This window comes from Pelodiscus sinensis, chromosome 14, assembly GCF_052426305.1.
Source record: "Pelodiscus sinensis isolate ZL-2025 chromosome 14, ASM5242630v1, whole genome shotgun sequence".
Lineage (NCBI taxonomy): Eukaryota > Metazoa > Chordata > Testudines > Trionychidae > Pelodiscus > Pelodiscus sinensis.
The window spans coordinates 38,295,739-38,316,022 of NC_143065.1; the positions used below are offsets into that span (position 1 = coordinate 38,295,739).

At 43.1% G+C, this 20,284-nt stretch overlaps 1 protein-coding gene across 7 annotated transcripts in view; it reads left to right on the forward strand.

Moving 5' to 3' along the window:
- MEF2A (myocyte enhancer factor 2A) overlaps window positions 1-20,284 on the forward strand; it is a 181,004-nt gene that overhangs the window by 148,900 nt on the left and 11,820 nt on the right. For 4 of the 7 annotated variants that reach the window (XM_075896958.2, XM_075896956.2, XM_075896959.2 and 1 more), the window contains 2 exons: window positions 13,934-14,124; window positions 16,852-16,875. In XM_075896958.2, coding sequence (XP_075753073.1) covers window positions 13,934-14,124; window positions 16,852-16,875 — 215 coding nt within the window. The remainder of the gene's footprint in view (window positions 1-13,933; window positions 14,125-16,851; window positions 16,876-20,284) is intronic. The other 3 variants (XM_075896957.2, XM_075896961.2, XM_075896962.2) reach the window with 1 other exon arrangement.

Here is a 20,284-nt window from a genome sequence, read left to right on the forward strand (position 1 = left end):
AAGCAACCTGCCTATTTGAACCCTTCCTCTACAGGCCTACCCCTGAGCAATGATTTCAATGAAAACAAAACAAAAACAATTTTGAAAACAAAAATTAATTGAGTTAAGGACCTGAGTAATGCTGGGTAAATCTTCTAGTTCTTTATAAAAATAAAATACTGGGTTTGAAAAGGTCTGTGATGGGTAGGGACGAAACAATGCAGTTTTTATTATACAAAATAATAAATGGGACATATAGGGTTACTCAAGGTTCAATTTGGCAAACTGCCGAACACTTACATCATTCTGTCATCATTATCTGTTTCTGGCTCCCGCCTTATGCTAAGAATTACTGCTTTTAGCTCCCCTTTCATTCCTTACTTATAATTTGATTTTCATGGGTTACAATGTATTATATCTAATAGAGAAGCCTGTTGAATTCTTAACAATAGAACATGTTTTTGCCAACATTAAAAATTAGGCATATCTAAATTATTTCTGCAAATCTGATATAGGCTCTTTAACTAATGTCACTTCTGCGCTCTGTAAATTCGGGTTATAACAAGCACACAAAACATTTATCCAAGTGGTCTTTGTTTGGCACAGACAGATCCGTACACATAATATTATTTGTGATGGTATTCTGTTGGTATTTTTTTCTCCCTAAACAAAATACTCTTCTAAACATTTTTATGTTTTGCATATAAAATGGCACTGTGTACTGGCAGGCAAAGAGCTGTGAATCAGTCTGCCTGACTGTTGGGTGAGGTACTTGACAGAAAATGCAGTGGTGAGGGGTTTGTTTTGACAGCTCCATTAGAATAATGAAATCTTCTCTAAAAGACTGGCAGAGTCTTGTAATAAAAGCTACAGGAAATTACTGTATTGGGTGTGGAAAAAGAAACAGTCCAAACATATGAGCTACCAAAATAGTTGAAAACAGAGTGCAGGAAATGACCTCATAAAATAGGCTAAACTATATGTACACTAAACGGAAGATGGATGAATAATACAAAAACACATAGTTTGCAATTATAGTGTTGATCACTTCAAATAGAGATTCAATAGGACCACAGAAGCATTGCCTTATCAAATGTTAAATTGAAAACATTAATGCATGATAAAATTCTGCTGGTTAATATATAATAAACACAAACTATAATATAACAAGGAGCTCTTTGAATGTGTAGTATACTGACATTATCTACAAGTAAAATGATTTGAGGCTCAGGTAGTATTTATAGTTCTGCTTACCTTGTTAAAAGGGTACAGTCATATCAAAATCACACTTTTGTCAAATGGTTTTTCTTCAGGATTAACTCTTTAGAAGGCTGAAATTGAATGTTTTCAAATGTGTTTAATTGTACCCCTCATTAATCTTGTATTGCTGTGTGAAATTTCTCTTTCATGCACACATGGCACAAACAGATTGAATTAGCATAATACAGAGAACTTTGCAAAGTCTATCTCTTAACCCCTAGGCAAAACACAACAGTTCTGCTACTCATCTTTTGCTGCTGTTTCAGCCACTGGGCTGGAGTCAAGAACCACAAATGCTTTGCATTCCTGCACTAGTGGTCTGACTTTTGGAACTCCAGATTCTAACAACCCTCCGTGCTGCACTAGGTTATGTTGGGTTTGCATAGATTCTGGTAGAGCACATGGAATCAGTCCCCTGGTTTAACTGCTGCTAATCTACTTCATCTATTGGACATTTCTGACCATCCTCGATTTTGTGCCAAAGCAGAATGAAATATATTGTGCCAACAGCAGAATTGAGGGTGCTGTATTTTTTATTTGCAGAAGTATATATTTGTATAAATATTATACATATTTGATTGCGTCAGAGTTCCTCCACTCTTTGTATGTGTCTTGATTCTTAACACAGTTCCTGGCAGTCCCTCTGTATGTACAGATCCCAAAATCTCATAGCCTCATAGACTTTAAGGTCAGAAGGGACCATTATGATCATCAAGTCTGACCCCCTGCACGGTGCAGGCCACAAAATCTCACCCACCCCTCCCAGAATAATCCTCTCACCTATATCTCAGATATTGAAGCCTTCAAATACTTTGAAGACCCCAAGATGCAGAGAATCCTCTAGCTGTGATCTGTACCCCATGCTACAGAGGAAGGCGAAAAACTTCCAGGTCCTCTGCCAATCCACCCTGGAGGAAAATTCCTTCCCAACCCCAAATATGGTGATCAGCTAAACCCTGAGCATGTGGGCAAGACTCATCAGCCAGACACCCAGAAAGTTCTCTAGTAATTCCTATCATCCCTCCATTGACCTATTTCCCACTAATAATGAATGGTCAATTAGTTACCAAGATCATGTTATCTCATCAAACCATCCCCTTCATAAACCCATCTAGTTTAATCTTGAAGCCAGATAGATCTTTTGCCCCCACTACTTCCCTTGGAAGGCCGTTCCAGAACCTCACTCCTCTAATGGTTAGAAACCTTCGTCTAATCTCAAGTCTAAACTTCCTACTAGCCAGCTTATATCCATTGGTTCTTGTCCACATTGGTATTAAGCTTAAATAATTCCTCTCCCTCCCTGGTATTTATCCATCTAATATATTTAAAAAGTGCAATCGTGTCCCCCTTCAGCCTTCTTTCGGTTAAGGTAAACAAGCCAAGCTCCTTGAGTCTCCTTTCATAAGACATGTTTTCCATTCCTCGGATCATCCTAGTGGCCCTTCTTTGTACCTGTTGCAGTTTGAATTCATCCTTCTTAAACATGGGAGACCAGAACTGCACACAGTATTCCAAATGGGGTCTCACCAGTGCCTTGTATAATGGCACTAACACCTCCTTATCCCTACTGGAAATACCTCGCCTAATACATCCCAAGATTGTATTTGCCTTTTTCACGGCCATGTCACAATGGCGGCTCATAGTCATTCTATAATCAACCAGGACTCCGAGGTCCTTCTCCTCCTCCGTTAGTTCCAACTGATGTGTCCCCAGCTTATAACTAAAATTCTTGTTATTAATACCTAATGCATAACCTTACACTTCTCACTACAGGCAGTCCCCGGGTTACATGGATCCGACTTGCATCGGATCCCTACTTACAAACGGGGTGAGGCAACCCCGCACTAGCTGCTTCCCCCCAGCAGACCAGGGAGACGCGAAGCTAGCGCCCCCCCCCCAGCAGACTAGGGAGACGCGGAGCGGCTTTTCTCAGCAGACACCTCAGCTTGAGAATAAAGGACTGAGGGAAGTGAGGTGTGGGAGAATAAAACTGAGCTCTGGAGAAATGTTTGGCTAGAGTTTCCCCTACAATATGTACCAGTTCCGACTTACATACAAATTCAACTTAAGAACAAACCTACAGTCCCCATCTTGTACGTAACCCGGGGACTGCCTGTATTAAATTTCATCCTATTGCTATCACTCCAATTTATAGGATCATCCAGATCTTCCTGTATGATATCCCGATCCTTTTCTGAATTGGCAATAGCTCCCAACTTTGTGTCATCCGCAAATTTTATTAGAACACTTCCACTTTTGGTGCCATGATCATCAATGAAAAGATTAAATAAAATTGGCCCCAAAACTGATCCCTGAGGAACTCCGCTAGTAACCTTCCTCCAACCTGACAGTTCACCTTTCAATATGACCTGCTGTAGTCTCCCCTTTAACCAGTTGCTTATCCACCTCTCAACTTTCATATTAATCCCTATCATTTCCAATTTAACCAATAATTCCCCATGTGGTACTGTATCAAATGCCTTACTAAAGTCGAGGTAGATTAGATCCACTGCATTTCCTTTATCTAAAAAATCTGTTACTTTCTCAAAAAAGGAGATCAGGTTGTTTTGGCACGATCTACCTTTTGTAAAACCATGTTGTAATTTGTCCCAATTGCCATTAGCCTCAATGTCTCTAACTACTTTCTCCTTCAAAATTTTTTCCAGGATCTTACATACTACAGATGTCAAACTAACAGGCTTATAGTTACCCAGGTCGCTTTTTTCCCCCTTTCTTAAAAATCGGAACTATATTAGCAATTCTCCAGTCAAATGGTACAGCCCCTGAGTTTAGAGATTTATTAAAAATTTGTGCTAATGGACTTGCAAGTTCATGTTGCCAGTTCCTTTAATATTCTTGGATGAAGATTATCTGCCCCCACCCCCCCCCGATTTACTCCCATTAAGATGTTCAAATTTGGCTTTTACCTCCATATCTTCAGTCCCATTTGTTAAGTTACCATTATCCCTAAGCTCTTCATTAGCGTCATTAAAGACTGAAGCAAAGTATTTGTTCAAATATTGGGCCATTCCTAGATTATCCTTAACCTCCACTCCATCATTAGTAATTAGTGGTCCTACTTCTTTTTTTTGTTTGTTTTTTTCCTATTTATATGGCTATAAAACCTTTTACTATTGGTTTTAATTCCCTTTGCAAGGTCCAACTCTACCTGACTTTTAGCCTTTCTCACTTTGTCCCTACATACTCTAACTTCAATAAGGTAGCTTTCTTTACTGATCCCTCCCATTTTCCACTCCTTATATGCTTTCTGCTTTTTCTTAATCACCTCTCTGAGATGCTTGCTCATCTAGATTGGTGTAACATACCTGCCTATAATTTTTTTCCCTTTTCTAGGGATACAGGCTTCTGACAGCTTCTGCAACTTTAACTTAAAATAATTCCAGGCCTCCTCCACTTTAAGGTCCATAATTTCTTTAGTCCAATCAACTTCCCTAACTAATTTCCTTAATTTATTAAAGTTAGCCCTTTTGAAATCAAAAACCCTAGTCTCAGATTTATTTTTGTTTATCCTTCCATTTAATTTGAACTGAATTAGCTCATGATCACTCGAGCCAAGGTTGTCTCCTACAACCATTTCATCTATGAGGTCCTTGCTACTCACCAAAACCAAATCTAAAATAGCATCCCCCCTTGTTGGTTCAGCAACTACTTGATGAAGGAATTCATCAGCTATCACATCTAGGAAAATCTGAGCCCTATTATTATTACTAGCACTTGTTCTCCAGTCTATATCTGAAAAGTTGAAATCTCCCATGATTACACAATTTCCAGGAGTATCTACTTCATTAAAAACATTAAAGAGGTCTCTATCCATATCCAAATTGGATCCTGGTGGTCTATAACACACCCCAAGCACTATCCCAGGGGAGGATCTTTGATATACAATGCGACTCCTCCACCTTTACCCTTATTTCTGTCTTTCCTAAACAGCACATACCCTTCAATACCTGTACTCCAGTCATGCCTAGTATTCCACCATGTTTCTGTTATTCCTATAATATCTGGTTTCACTTCCTGGACCAGTAGCTCTAGTTCCTCCTTTTTGTTACCTAGGCTCCTCGCATTGGTGTACAAACATCTTAATTTTTGCTGTTTGGCCTCATTCACATTCTTTACCCAATTTGGCACAGACGTTATACCTCCAATATGACCTATTAGACTAGTATCCCCCCCACCCTTCCTCATGTTCATTCTCCTACCCCCAGCTATATCCTTTCTTACTTCGTTTTCCTCCCTCTCAGTGTTAAAATCTGGCGTAGAGATTACCTGGGCATCTCCCAACCATCTCCCCCAAATTCCTAGTTTAAAGCTCTCTTAATTGAGCCAGCCTCCATCCTAGAAGTCTATTTCCCTCCCTACTTAGGTGAAGTCCATCCCTAGAGAACAGTCCTCTGTCCATAAATGCCTCCCAGCCATCTATTGATCATCATAATCCTGTCACATCTTAGTTGCCCTTCTCTAGGAACAGCCAGAATCCCACTAAAAATCACCTGAGCCTCAATTTCCTTGAGCATCCTCCCCAGCCTAGCATAGTCTTCCTTAATTCGTTCCAGCGAGAATCTAGCCGTATCATTTGTTCCTACATGAAGGATGATCAATGGATTCCTTCCTGCTCCCTTAATAATCCTCTTCAACCTCAGTTCCACATCTCATATCTTAGCACCTGGCAGACAGCACACCCTTCTATTCTCTGGATCAGCTCTGGTTACAGGCCTACATATTCTTCTCAATAAGGAGTCCCCAATCACATAGACCTGCCTTTTCCTAGTAACAGTGAAATTCTCTAGTCTATCTCTAGCTTCCTCTGGCTGCAAGTCCTTGCCATTCCTATTTTCCCTTGTAATCCTAATGCTCATTATTGGTGTTGTCTCCATTAAGTCTTCCCCTTTATCTATGGGACTAGCCACTCTTCTCTTCTTCCTTACCCTTCCATCTTCATTATCTACCTGCTGTACCCCTTCTTCATTCTCCAGCTCCACATACCTGTTCTTGAGCTCTATTTTTCCTTCACTGACCCATCTTTTCCTCCTCCTGGTTCTCTGAGTCACATGCTTCCACTGTCCATTTCCTTCGCCCAGCAGTCCCCCCTCTGAGGCCCTTGATCCTGCTTCCATCTGCATATCTAAGTTTTCCCCTTCAGCCACGTCATGCCTTTGCCCCATCATTTGCTCAAACCCCCTTCTAAACTCGACCAGAGTTTCCACCTGCATCTCCAGTCCTCGGATCTTTTCTTCCATCAGCTCTATCAGGCGGCACTTCATGCAAACAAAACTCCTTTCAGGTACCCCCTCCAGAATCATGTACATACCACAGCTACCACATCCAATCATCCTCCTTGTGTTCTCTACTACTTGGGCCATGGCCACTAATGCCTCTGGGTATGTCTACACTACAGAGTTAGTTCGAACTAACTTGATAGGCGCTACACTAGCGCTCCGCTAGTTCGAACTTAATTCGAACTAGCGGAGCGCTTAGTTCGAACTAGGGTAAACCTCATTTTACGAGGATTAAGCCTAGTTCGAACTAGCTAGTTCGAATTAAGGGCTGTGTAGACCCTTAATTCGAACTAGTGGGAGGCCCTCCCCAGGTTTCCCTGGTGGCCACTCTGGCCAACACCAGGGAAACTCTATGCCCCCCTCCCGGCCCCGGATCCCTTAAAGGGGCACGGGCTGGCTACGGTGCCCATGCCAGGTGCAAGCCTGCCAGCACCCAGCCAGCAGACCCTGCACCTTGCACGGATCGAGCCAGCCACCCGATGCCCCCCAGCCCTCCCCCTCTTCCCGGGACCAGGCTGGCGGCTCCCATAGCTTGCCCGGGACCGCAAGAGGCAGGCACCTGCCTGGGCTAGTGCGGACATCGTGGATCTCGTCCACGACCTCCGCACTAGGCACAGGAAAGTGGCCGGCTTGGGCAGGAGAGCTGCCAGCCTGGCCACCCAGGAGCAGGTGTGCATGAAAATCAAGGGGGTCCAGTGAGACCCCTGACCCTGAGCCCTGAGCTTACAATGGCCGTCCTGGGTCAGACCAAAGGTCCATCTAGCCCAGTAGCCTGTCTGCCGCCGACAGCGGCCAACCCTAGGGACCCTGGAGGGGATGGACCGAAGACAGTGACCAAGCCATTTGTCTCGTGCCATCCCTCTCCAGCCTTCCACAAACCTTGGGCAGGGACACCACTCCTACCCCCTGGCTAATACCACTCTGTGGACCCAACCTCCATGACTTGATCTCACTTCCCTTTAAACTCTGTTCTAGTTCTAGCCTTCACAGCCTCCTGCAGCAAGGAGTTCCACAGGTTGACTCTTTGCTTTGTGAAGAACAACTTTCTGTTACTAGTTTGAAGCCTGCTACCCATTCCTTTCCTTTGGTGTCCTCTAGTCCTTCTTTATGGGAACTAATGAAGAACTTTTCTGTATGCACCCTCTATACCCAACTCCTGCTTTTAGAGACCTCTATCCTGTCCCCCCTCCGTCTCCTCTTTTTTAAGCTGAGAAGTCCCAGTCTCTTTAGCCTCTCTTCATATGGGACCTGTTCCCAAACCCTGATCATTGTAGTTGCCCTCCTCTCTCCCAGCCTCTCTCTTCCCCTCCCCCACCTCCTTTTCCCAGTCTCCCCCAGTTTTGTTCAATAAAGACAGATTCCATTTTTGAACACAATTGTCCTTTATTTTGTACATCAAGAAAAGGGGCTAGGGAAGGGTAAGTGGAAGGAGGTGAGGGAGGACTGGGGCACGAGCCCCCGATGGGGAGGACTGGGCTGGCTCTGCAGGCTTCTGGGGGTGGAAGCTCTCCTGCAGCCCCCCAATTGCACCCTCTCCCCAGATGGCAGCCTGCAGCAAGTGCAGCCGGGCTGATGGCCGAGTGGTGTGATGTGCCCAGTGTGGGCACTCCAAGCCAGGACTGGTTTTCAAGCGGGGCACCCCTGAGAACTGTCTGTCCGGGGTGGGGGTCGGGTCCCTTTAAGCACAGCCCTCGGCTAACCTGAGACAGCATCTCCACGCTCTAAGTCCTCCTCTGATGCCCTGCCGGCACTGCTTCCGGCCATCCTTAAGCCCTGTTCAGGGTCCACTTAATGTGGACATGCTAGTTCGAATTAGCAAAACGCTAATTCGAACTAGTTTTTAGTTCTAGACGCGTTAGTTCGAATTAGCTTAGTTCGAACTAACTCTGTAGTGTAGACATACCCTCTGTGTTTTATCTTTCTCACCAAAATCCTATTAGTCCGCTGAACACAAAAACAAACCAAAACACCCCCTCCACAGCAAAAACAAACTCCAAACAAGTTCCAATATCCAAATTCCCCTTACAAACTCCCACACAAACTCCCTTGTTTATAGCTATGTTTGCTTGGCTCCTGTGCAAAGCTCCACTAAAGTCATTGGGATTCTATGCAAGAGTAAGATCCACCTGTTTGAAGCATTTGCAGAGCTCAGACCTGGGTTTGTAAAGTCTTTAGAGAAGGGCCCGTGTTTTCATTTGTTTGTACGCTGCTTAGCATAGTGGGGCTCTGATTTTGGATGGGACCTTGAGTGCTATTACTATACCTATAAAAATATTTCCTGAGGGTTGCCAGAGTGATGATATTACATCACTCCGTCCTGCAGTCCCTCCCCCATCAGCCATCCAGCCTCCTCCCTCTCTCCTCCCTGCTGCTTAATGGGATCATTAGTCTATGGTTTGCGAGCCATCTAAATGTGGCTTTTTGACTCCTCAACAGCGGCACTCACCTTCCTTGCACCTCGAAAGTAAGCTGCTGCTGGGCTTTTTGGAAAAGGGGGGGGGCTGACCGCGTGGCAAGTGGGTGGGCAACAATGAGGCCCGTGGGAGGGAACAGGGTACACCCTGAGCCATAACACAGTGGTTGGCTGAAGCTCCAGCAATCACCACATGGCAAGTGGCTGCCTGTGTTTTGAAAACAGCTAATTGGGGTGCCTGCAATGGGACCTGCATGGTGGGGAGGGAGGGAAAGTACCGGGTTGCTGAAGGGGGAGAGGTAGAAGGGGCCCTGGCTGGTGAAGGCAGGGAGGGCAGGAAAGGGCCAGGCTGGTGGAGGAGAGGGAGAGGCCTGGGCTAGCAGTCGGGGGAGGGAGAGACCCTGGCTGATGCAGCCACAGCCCTCCCCTCCCCAGTAGCCGGAGGGAGAGCAGTGGTTGTCTACTGCCTGCAATGGGGGGTGGGTTAGTGTTAGGGTGGTGCAGCCCCCTAGTAAAGATTAACAAATATTTCTGTTCATGCCTTACTCTGGAAACTTAAAGTTTTTTCCCACTTACTCTAAATGTGAATGTTTTACATTATTTGGGTATTCAGAAATACAACTGAGTGGGTATAGATACATGTGCGTGTACATACATTGAGCCATGCTAATCCATGGATATCCTCTTTATATCCATGGGTATCTGCATTAGCAGATATGGATGCAGATATCAGCAGCTCATTTTTGCAGATACAGATGCAGATACAAATTTTGTAGCTAGAACCCTGCAACTTTTTCTGCTTTATATCTATGGGTCTTGACTCCCACAGAGATCTCTGGATGTAGACATCCAAGGCTCATTTTTGTGGATAGCGATGTGGATACAAATTATGTATATGTACAGGGCTCTAGACATACATGTCTGTTATGTGTATATATGACTTTTGATTCATAACTATGAGGTATTGTTAATGAATTTAACATTACCAAACTGCATGTTTCCTAATTTCAATCTTGCTTAAAACTTGCACCAACACTGGGGGTAGCAGGTTTGTATAATTTTTAGTGATGCCCAGAAATGGGTCCAATTCCTGCCCTCCTAGCCTGCCTCAGTCTCTAGGAGGGTATTTGCATGCAGGAGGGCACGCAGCATATGTGGACTCTAAGCATGGGCGGCCGGAATGTTAGGTGGGGGAAGGCATTGCCTTCCCAAACTGCCAGCCTAGGCACGCCCATACTCCACCCCCAGAAGGCCTACAGTCATACTGGGAGCAGAGGTTGCTGCCTGCAAGTGCCCAGCCACCCTTCCTGCGCTCCAGGACAGAGGAAGCTTGGGCCATGTGCCCTCCTCCCTCCCCATGCTCCAGCACCTGGTAGGCTCAGGCCTTGTTCTGCCTGCCCTCCCCGTGCTCCAGGACCGGGGAGGCTGGGGATGTGCACCCTCCTCGTTCCCCATGGTGCCGTGCCTGGGAGGTTGGGGCCTGAGCAGATGGGGTAGGACTGGGGGCTTGCCCCAAGGCTGGAAGTCAGAGAGGAGGCCTCCTCCAAGCCTTCTCCTCAATATCAGCAGTGAGTTCTGGGGCCCCTTTCTCCCCCTCTGTCACAACACTCTCCCAAGCCGCCCCCCTTTCCCTCCAGGCATGACACACATCCAAGCCGCCTCCGAAGGCTGCTGTCCTCGAGGTCCAGCCAGGTCCAGGCCGTTGCGGCGTTTCCAAGTGGCACCACTGCACTGATCCTGGGGTCAACTCCATGCAGTGCTGCTGCTTTGAAATGCTGTGGCGGTGTTTCAAAGGGGCAGCGCTGACCAGAGCCCAGGATCAGCTGTGCGGCACTGCCCCATTGAAATGCCACACGGAGCCCTAACCTATCTGATAGAGGCAGCAAAAGGGGAGGGCATCCTTAGTAAGAAGCCAAGGTTTCCTCCACCTTTTCAGAATCTGCCATTTCACACTTCCTTCCAAAATCCTAATCCGTTAGTGATCATCACCACCGTTTCTTGTTGTAATTTCACATACAGACTGTCAGGATTCAGCTCCCTCAGACCTGGCAACAAGCAGCATGATCTCTCCCTGTCCAGCTACAAAAAACTCCTCTATTCTCCCCCCAGGCAATCATATCTATAGCCACTTTTGGTTTGAGACCACTTCCTTCCTTACAACAAAATCCTCCACCACTGTGACCCAGTATCTGCTACAAATTCATAAACATCCCTAACAAATTATCCCATCCTTCCAAAAACCACCCTAATTTTCCCCAACTTTTATTTCAGCCCCTCAGCTTTGCAGGAGAAGCCAGGTAATGGTCTTTGTTCCCTACGTGAGGAAAAAGTCTACTTTATGTCTCTGGTGGCTTTTCTTCCCACAGGAAGACAGAATCACTTTTTTGCTATCCCCTAGAACCTTTGTAGAAAGATGATTATTATATTGAATTACTTTTGAGTATTGAACTAAAAAGGTTTTTTTCAGTTTACTTGTAGAATTCCACACCCTCCCCCCCCCCATTTTATTCTTCAAAAATCATCTGAGGTAGTGCAGTTTGTCCATGAAAGTTCATGATACAGGCAGTCCCCGGGTTACGTACAAGATAGGGACTGTAGGTTTGTTCTTAAGTTGAATCTGTATGTAAGTCGGAACTGGTATCCAGATTCAGCCGCTGCTGAAACTGACGAGCGGCTGACTACAGGAAGCCCGAGGCAGAGTTGCTCTGCCCCGGGCTTCCTGGAATCAGCCGCTGATCAGTTTCAACAGGCTGAATCTGGACGCCAGTTCTTACTTACAGATTCAACTTAAGAACCACAGGCTTCCCCAAGGCAGCTGCTGCTGAAACTGATCAGCGGCTGATTCCAGGAAGCCCGGGGCAGAGCAACTCTGCCTCGGGCTTCCTGTAGTCAGCGCTGGTCAGTTTCAGCAGCGGCTGACTTGGGGACGCCTGGGGCAGAGCAGCTGGGGTGCTGTTGGGTTGGTCCCGTAGCGCCCAGAGCAGTGCTACGGGACCAACCGGCAGCGCCCCAGCTGCTGTACCACAGGCGTCCGGAGCAAAGCCGCAGAGCATGGGGGCAGCGGGACAGCCGCGGCACGTCTGGGCTGCCTGCGTGCTCTGCGGCTTTGCTCTGCTTTGCTCCCCGTCTCCCTGGTCTGTTGGTCTCCAGCAGACCAGGGAGACGGGGAGCAAAGCCGCAGAACACGCCGGCAGCGAGACAGCCGCGGCGCGTCTGGGCTGTCCGCTGCCCGCGTACTCCACGGCTTTGCTCCCCGTCTCCCTGGTCTGCTGGTCTCCCCCTGGTCTGGGGAGACGTGGAGCAAAGCCGCGGAGCACGCGGGCAGTGGACAGCCCAGACGCGCCGCGGCTGTCCCGCTGCCGGTGTCCTCAGAGGCTTTGCTTCTCGTCTCCCTGGTCTGCTGGTCTCCAACAGACCAGGGAGACTGGCAGCAAACCCCGTTCGTAACTGCGGATCCGACGTAAGTCGGATCCACGTAACTAGGGGAGTGTGTGTGTGTGTGTGTGTGTGTGTGTGTTCAGTTAGTCTATATGCGCTGTAGGACTACTTGTTTTTTTTTTTTAAAGTTACATACTAATACAGCTACCCCTCTGAGAACTTTCTTATTTTAAATGTCTTTAAATTAATATGTACTTGAATAAAATGCCATTGAGCACAGGAGTCTGTTCAGATTAGGCTGATAGTATAATATTCATGCCAGTAAGGTACTACAGGCTATTAAAAGAAAATTTCACACACAGTAAACTTTTGGGTAATAGACTTGCTACTGAATTGTGACTATAAAGAGTACTTTCAGAACAGGAATGTTAGTATAAACATAATTTTATTATAAATTGTATTTATTTATACATATACTGGTTCTGTAGTGTGAACCACATAGTTTACTCCCTGTTGTAAAATGGTCTAATTTTCAACTTAATATTTTTTTCAGTAATCGCTGAATAAAATCTGTGTTTTCAGGGAACCCTTGCTATAAATTTGGTAAAATTGTTTGAGTGTAGTCTTCAGAAAGGTTCCCTGAAAAATATATTGCAGTTAGCATTGATAGGCACTTGGCTGGTTGTTGATGAATGTTGTAAGAAAACTGTTAGAAATTGTATTGCAGTTGTCTCAGAATTCTGTGTTTCACTGATAACTTTGAATATAGCTTAGGATCTGAATCCTTTGTGATACTGATCATTCTCCATTCTCATTGACCTCAGTGAGAACTGGCAGTACCTCATAGGCAATGACCTGTAAATAGTCTTTTGGTGACTGGAGTGGGTACATGTGTGGGAAGAGGCTCTGGTGGATGTCCATTTCCTTAAGTTTCTCCACATCTTCCTTACTGGAGAAATAGTTTATGAATGTACCTTTTCAGATTCATATCATCTTACCAGAAAGTGTTCTTTGCTAATGTAATGCATTTTCAAAGGTGAAGAGCAAATTGGAAGAAAAGTAGAGCTTCAATTTAAAGGCTTGTTAATTGAGATACTGAGCATGTCTTTTATGCAGTGTAAGGTACACTTGTTTGTTTTTACAGAAGAATCTTAAGATTTTGTAGGCTTTTTTTTCTTCTTATAGGCAACACTACACTGTAATTCATGTTCTGCCTTTGGGGTGTGTGGGTGGTTTGTGTGAAGGACCATTTGTTAGACACTACTTTGTTGCAGCAGCCTAGAGGAACTTCAAAGGATAAAATTAATGAACAGATGGCCTTAGCACAGTTTCCTGACAGTATGCACTCCTCAGCATTTAAGCTGCCACAACACACCCTGAGGTGACACTAGTGTTACATATTGATCTTTTGGTGAAAGATACTTTACTTTTTCTGTTCTACACTGTAGGATGTGGCTTAATTATTCCTAAAACATTTAGACTCCTGTGAAATATTTGTTACTGAAACTTTTGTCTAAAAATAATGTGGAGTTTGTACATTTGCAGTGTTGATTTATACTTCTTGTGCTCAGCCTTAAGGTGCATTCTTTTATATTTCCTATGTTAGGAAATGGATTTATTAATTCTCGAGCTTCACCAAGCCTGCTAGGAACCACTGGTGGTGGGAATGGATTAGGCAAAGTTATGCCTACAAAGTCTCCACCGCCGCCGGGAGGAGGTAATCTTGGAATGAACAATCGCAAACCAGATCTTCGTGTCGTCATCCCACCTTCGAGCAAGGGCATGATGCCTCCATTGGTAAGTTAGGCCATTTATTCTATAGTATGCTATTATAACATGCCCAAAGGTGATGAAAAAAGTGTGTTTTCAAAAGCAAAATTATAATGTGCTTATTTGTTCTCACATAAATAATATCCTATAACACCAAGGCATTATTGAGATGACACCTTAGAAACATCCCTATAATAGGAGACTTGACTGATAAAAGCACACAACTGAAGTGCAGAGTGCCATCTTGGATGTTCTTAGCGCAAAAAGAAAAAAAAGTGGGAGATAATATTGTTGTTTTTGTTGAATTAATAAATACAGAATAATGAGCTGGACAACGCTGACTGACTTACATTGCCACGCAGGAGACTTTGGTTTGGTTTAGTGTCTTATCCTGATTGCAGTCTGTCTTGGTTGCTTGGACTGAGATTTTTAGTGGTCTGGTTTCTAAGGGTGAGGGAAGAGTGTATTGTACCACTCAGTGATGGCATCTTTTACTGGCTATTGAGCTGTGTTGAAGGGTTGCAGTGTTGGTGAGTTGTGTGACATGTGGCTCAGAAAAAATGATTGTGGGAGGCACCTTCATTTGGTTTGGTGTGTTAGTACAAAGCTATTCAGACCCCAAATTTGAAGTTAAAATCTTGACTGAGGACACAAGAATGAATGGTTGTCTTGTACTTGTTTGTACATCTCGCAAAACCAATGTCAGTTCAGCATATCAGCAGTGTTTGTTTAGCCTAACTCCTAGATATAGTAGAATAGTGGTGGGCAACCTGTGACCCATTGGGGTTCTATGTGTGGTCCATGAGACATTTTGTTTCCTGTTACCCATGCACAACATTGCCAGATTCTGCTGGGATTTATCCACGCAACTTTTCCACTACCAGTATTACTAAAGTGACATGCACATAAAGCAAGAATGCATGAACTATGTACATGCTGATTACGCACAACATTGACTGTGGGACCATGTATTCCCTCTGCATCCAATCAAAGCGCTGCTATGGTTCAATCAGCACACACCACGCATTCTAGGTACACAGGCGTGGTTAGTAAAACTACCTTATCCCTGGAGATTGCCTTGGTTATGACAATATTGCAGCCCACTGAGATGGTAGGCCACTCATGCGGTCCACTCACTAGCCTAGGGTGGTCCTCACTATAGTAGAAATTGTTGCATGTCAGACCTGAGGTTGGCAAAGCTTTCTGTGGAAGTCGTTTCCAGCTTCTCCTTGAATTTCATGTGGTTGAAGCCATTGCCATTGGTGTCTATCTTTTATAAGCAAATTCATAAGAATTTAGACTCACATATTCAGTTTGAGTCCTTCTCTATGTGGAAGTAGCCAAAAGGAGCATAAACAATGTAAACAATATAAGCATTCTTTATACACTATATACAGGCAGTCCCCGATCTGGAAGCGCCGCGATCCGGCCCGGGTCCTCCGCCACTTTGCTCCGTGTCTCCCTGGTCTGCTGGGGAGGGGGGGGGACGCAGCTAGTGCCCCCCCCAGCAGACCAGGGAGACATGGAGCAAAGCCCGGGGCCTGTGGTAGAGTAGAGCAGGTGGGGCGCTTCCGGTTGGTCCCGCAGCACCGCTCCTTGGCGCTACTGGACCAACCCGGCAGCACCCCAGCTGCTCTGCCCCAGGAGTCCTGATTCAGCACCCGAGCTGCTGTGCCCCAGGCATCCCCAAGTCAGCCGCTGCTGAAACTGACCAGCGGCTGACTACAGGAAGCCCAAGGCAGAGTTGCTCTGCCCCCGGCTTCCTTGAATCAGCTGCTGATCAGTTTCAGCAGCAGCTGACTTGGGGACGCCTGGGGTTCTTAAGTTGAATCTGTATGTAAGTCGGAACTGGTGTCCAGATTCAGCCGCTGTTGAAACTGATCAGTTTCAGCAGCGGCTGAATCTGGATGCCAGTTCCGACTTACATACAGATTCAACTTAAGAACAAACCTACAGTCCCTATCTTGTACGTAACCTGGGGACTGCCTGTACTTATTTATTTTTAGGTTCCACAAGTGTTTACATTTGCTATTGATACTGGAGTTAAAGCACATAATCAATATAAGTAGCCAGAGTCCTAATTAAACACGTTCTTCAATACTTTTATTAAAATGTTTGGCGTTTTTCTAAAAATGCAAACGTTTTAGAGCACATTCATGAAGAAGGACATTGCTAATTCTTAGTGTGAAACTTGTGGTTTAAATTATTTTTAAAATTAATATGGGAAAAATATTTTCCAACAATTTTCATGTCCTTTCCTTAAATTGTCTGTCTCTGTCTGTCTGATGGAGAGGAGAGAGAAGTAAAGAATAGAGATGCCTAGATGTCATGGTGATGGGAGCACTAAGAGCATTTGCCCATGTAGCTAACTTTCGTTTGATCAGTTAACCATAATAGAACCAGTGAGCACCTTTGTCCGTATATATCTGTGAACAGTTGTGCCTTTGCTCTGTGTTCAGCAAAGGCTAATTTTCAGCCTTCTATAAACAATCTTTTGTAGTTGTGAGCACAATTTTGCCACATTATTTATTCCTGCATCAAAAAACTCCTTTTATTAATTGACCCAAAGTGTATATAGTAAGTATGTAATTAGATACTTTGTAACATTGTTTACATAATAGCATGGTAAATTCAAAATACCGTATTAATCAACCAATAAACAAACCCTGAGGCACAAACATGACTTTTTATTTCATTTTTGAAAGCAGTGCTATTCTTAGTAACTATATTATCCCTCTTGTTTGCTGAGTACAGTCGGAGGAGGATGAATTGGAGTTGGTGAGTTTGGGTTCCTGCTTGAAGAGTGAAGAAAGTTTAAGGCATAATACATGTTCTAAATTACACCAATGTTCCCTTTGTAGTAGAGAAATGTACTTGTTTTATCCAAATTTTTTAAAAAACAAAAAAGTTGCAATGTGTAAATGCAACCAGAGTCTTAGAATTCTTCATTTATAAATTTGTGTTTAAGAAACAATTTTTTAGTTGTTCTTAGAGGGAACATTGGAACAGAGCCTTACAAAGTAACTTTCCATGTACACAAAGTACTTCTGGTGGCAGAGGTGTATACCTTATATAGTCCCCAAAATTATTGAAATATTTTTAGAAAATTATTTCACTCCTGAAGTTCCTCAAATTGTAACACAAGCCCTGTGTTACTTCTCCCTCTTCGATGGAGATTACATCATAGCTGGTGAGATCACCTTTTTACAGAGTTGGATTTATTTCATGCTGTACCAGATGATCAAACCACATAAGGAGGGGGTTCCCTCTTTGGCACAAGGAATATGGAATTGTAAATTAATTATTTTACCCTTTTCACTGTTTCTGAAAGGAAATGGTTGTTTTTCAGAAAATACCATGTATTTTGGTGTTCACTGTTGAAAATAAATATAAGACTAAAAGTAACTTTGACTTATGAGAGTTCTAGATTATTTTTCTAAGCAGTATGCAAATTTTAGGTGTTCTAGCACAACAGTAATTGCAGAAGTTTCTACATCATAGTACAATCGAAGATGAGCTTCAAGATTTTTATACACCTATGCTTTGATTTATTTGCACATGGACTTGTTGCTTCCAATATGAGGCTCTAACTGCATGTAAGCATGAAAATTGCAATAGTGTCTTTATATATTAAGTTGGTGAATGCATGCTGTTGGATGATATTTACCTATATTGTTTCCCTAAATTTGAGCTGGTTAGAAAAAAATTAGTTTTGAAAGTTACTTGAACTGATCCAAAAAATGTGGTGTATATAGGAAGAGTTTAAATCTTATGATTAACTATAGTTATAAACAGCTATGTCATTTTTTCTTCAGCTTTGTAGAAAACTGTATTTTCCAATACAAAGAACTATGGGATTCAATTTAATTGATAAAATAGTTAACCAGGTCATTATTTACATCTCAGTGATTTTAAGTCTTACTCAAAATCCATTTCATTATAGAGGTGTGTGTTCTTTAATTGCTAGCACTGGTATGCTCTTCTAATATAAAATGTTCAGAATCTAGATATGGTACTTTGGAATATGACTAATGTAGGAAGAGTTTGCCCTCTACTGGTTTGGTTATAAAAATGTGACGAGTTGTGTATAAACCTATGCAACCAACTGCAAACAAGTAAAATCTTCCTCAAACAAGACCTTTTAAATTAGCAAATAAAACATCCTGGAAACATTACTGTATTTATTATATGGATTATTATGTATTCTAAACTCCAGTTTCATATCCTAGCAGTAAACATTCAATGCTACATAATCAAAATTGAACAAATACTAAGTGGAAGACATGCCTTCATAAAAGATAAACCCAGTCTCTTACTCTAACAGAGGATACAAATTTCAAAAGCATTTAAGTAATTTACAAACACAAATCCTAGTGAAAACAAATGTGTTTTGCTTTTAAGTCACTTGAGTGCTTTTGAAAATTCCACCCTGAACTACAGTATATCCGTGCTTAACATGGATGCCAAAATAGTCATCAGAGTTGTAGCTATTAGACTTATTCACATTCTAAGATTCTGACAAAATAGGCATTCCTATAGGGAAGTCTGGCTTTGCACAATATAAAATATTCCTCACACATGAATCATTATTTGAACAAAATTGTTCCTACAGTCAGTGGCAGAAGAGGAGGTTTTTGGTTTCTGTAAAGCGTGTGCTCTCTTAAGAGCAGAATATAAGAGAACCAGAGATAAGGGAACATCCAGATGCCACCCATGATCAGAAGAAAACAAAAGCGGGGGGGGGGGGGGGTTGTAGTTTGGCAGGTGCTTCAGTTAAGAAGTTGTGATGCTGCTGTTCTGGGAACAAATAAGTATATTTTTTAGTCTAGGAGAGTTGCTTATTTTTCTTCAAAAAAAAATTTAGGTTGGTTAATCTTAAATATTCCATTTAAAATTGAGAACAGGACAGTGAGGAGAATAAAAAAATTCCTTAGGAGAAGTTAGGAATAAATTATCTTTCAAAAGTAAAACATGGTCCATTCCTGTCACATCCAATCTGTGTTGACTTGTCTATTTTGAAAAAAATTAAGGCTTTCTTGGTAAAGAATATTGCATGCCAGTGATGGAGTGGCTTTGTTTTCTAAAGGCATTTATCACAAGGTTAAAGGTAAACCTTTTGTATCAGATTTTTAGTATGGAAAATTTGTAAACTGCCTAATACATATTATATGTTTGTTGTCAAGTTTAGCTCAAGACTGTGGCATATAGACTGTTGTTAAAATGGCCAAAAGAGTTATCCACATACAAATGGCAGAATAATCAGAGCTTCTACAATTTTGAGCTTAACTAATTTTCATATCAGAAGCACAACTGATTTTTAATGTCCCCTTCCCCCCAAAGTACGTGCTTTGAAATGTATGTGCAGTCTAAAGCAGGGCTACTCAACATGTGGCCCGTGGGTGGGAGCCAAAACAAAAAAAACAGTCAATATAATGGTCTTCTGTTGATATGAGTTTTAGTAGTTAAATTCCTGGACTGCCATTGCTCATTAAAAGTGCTGTCATATAGGTGGAAATCAGGTAACTATTGCATTTTATTAATATCAGCAGAACTGGCTTAAATGGGGCCTGTGTGTTCTATAGTCTTGCCTTAATCTTTGTATTTATGCCCGTCAGTGTAAAAGAAGCTTTTTGCATATATTTGCATATATATTTGCAAATATATGCAACCAGACTTAAGTTGCGGCCCTTGGCATGTGCTGTATCATTGTGGCCCCTGGGGCTTCCAAAGTTGAGTTGCTCTGGTCTAAAGAGTAAACTTCCCACAGCAGGGAACCACAACATTATTCTATCAGTAAGGTCTTGCCAATATAAGGGAATTCTCCCACTGCTGCTTTTAGGACAGGTGTAGTTACACCTGTGTAAGCAACAGTAAGAACTCAAAGAAAAACTTTCAAAGGCACTGAAAAGTTTTATTTTCAAATGCGGCTTAGGAATTAGTAGTCAACCAAAGTCAATGATATTAAGTGTGTAAGTCTCTTTTGAAAATAGGACTTATCCTCCTAGATCACTCCAGGCAGGGACTTTCAAAAATTACAGTGCAGCTACACAGCATCCTAAACTTGAAACAAGATATGCAATTTGCACTATGCAAATTGCGTATCTTAGTTCAATTTTTATCTTGAAATACCTTATTTTGAAAGTAGTCATGTTTACACAGTGCCAAATTTCTAAATAACATGCTATTT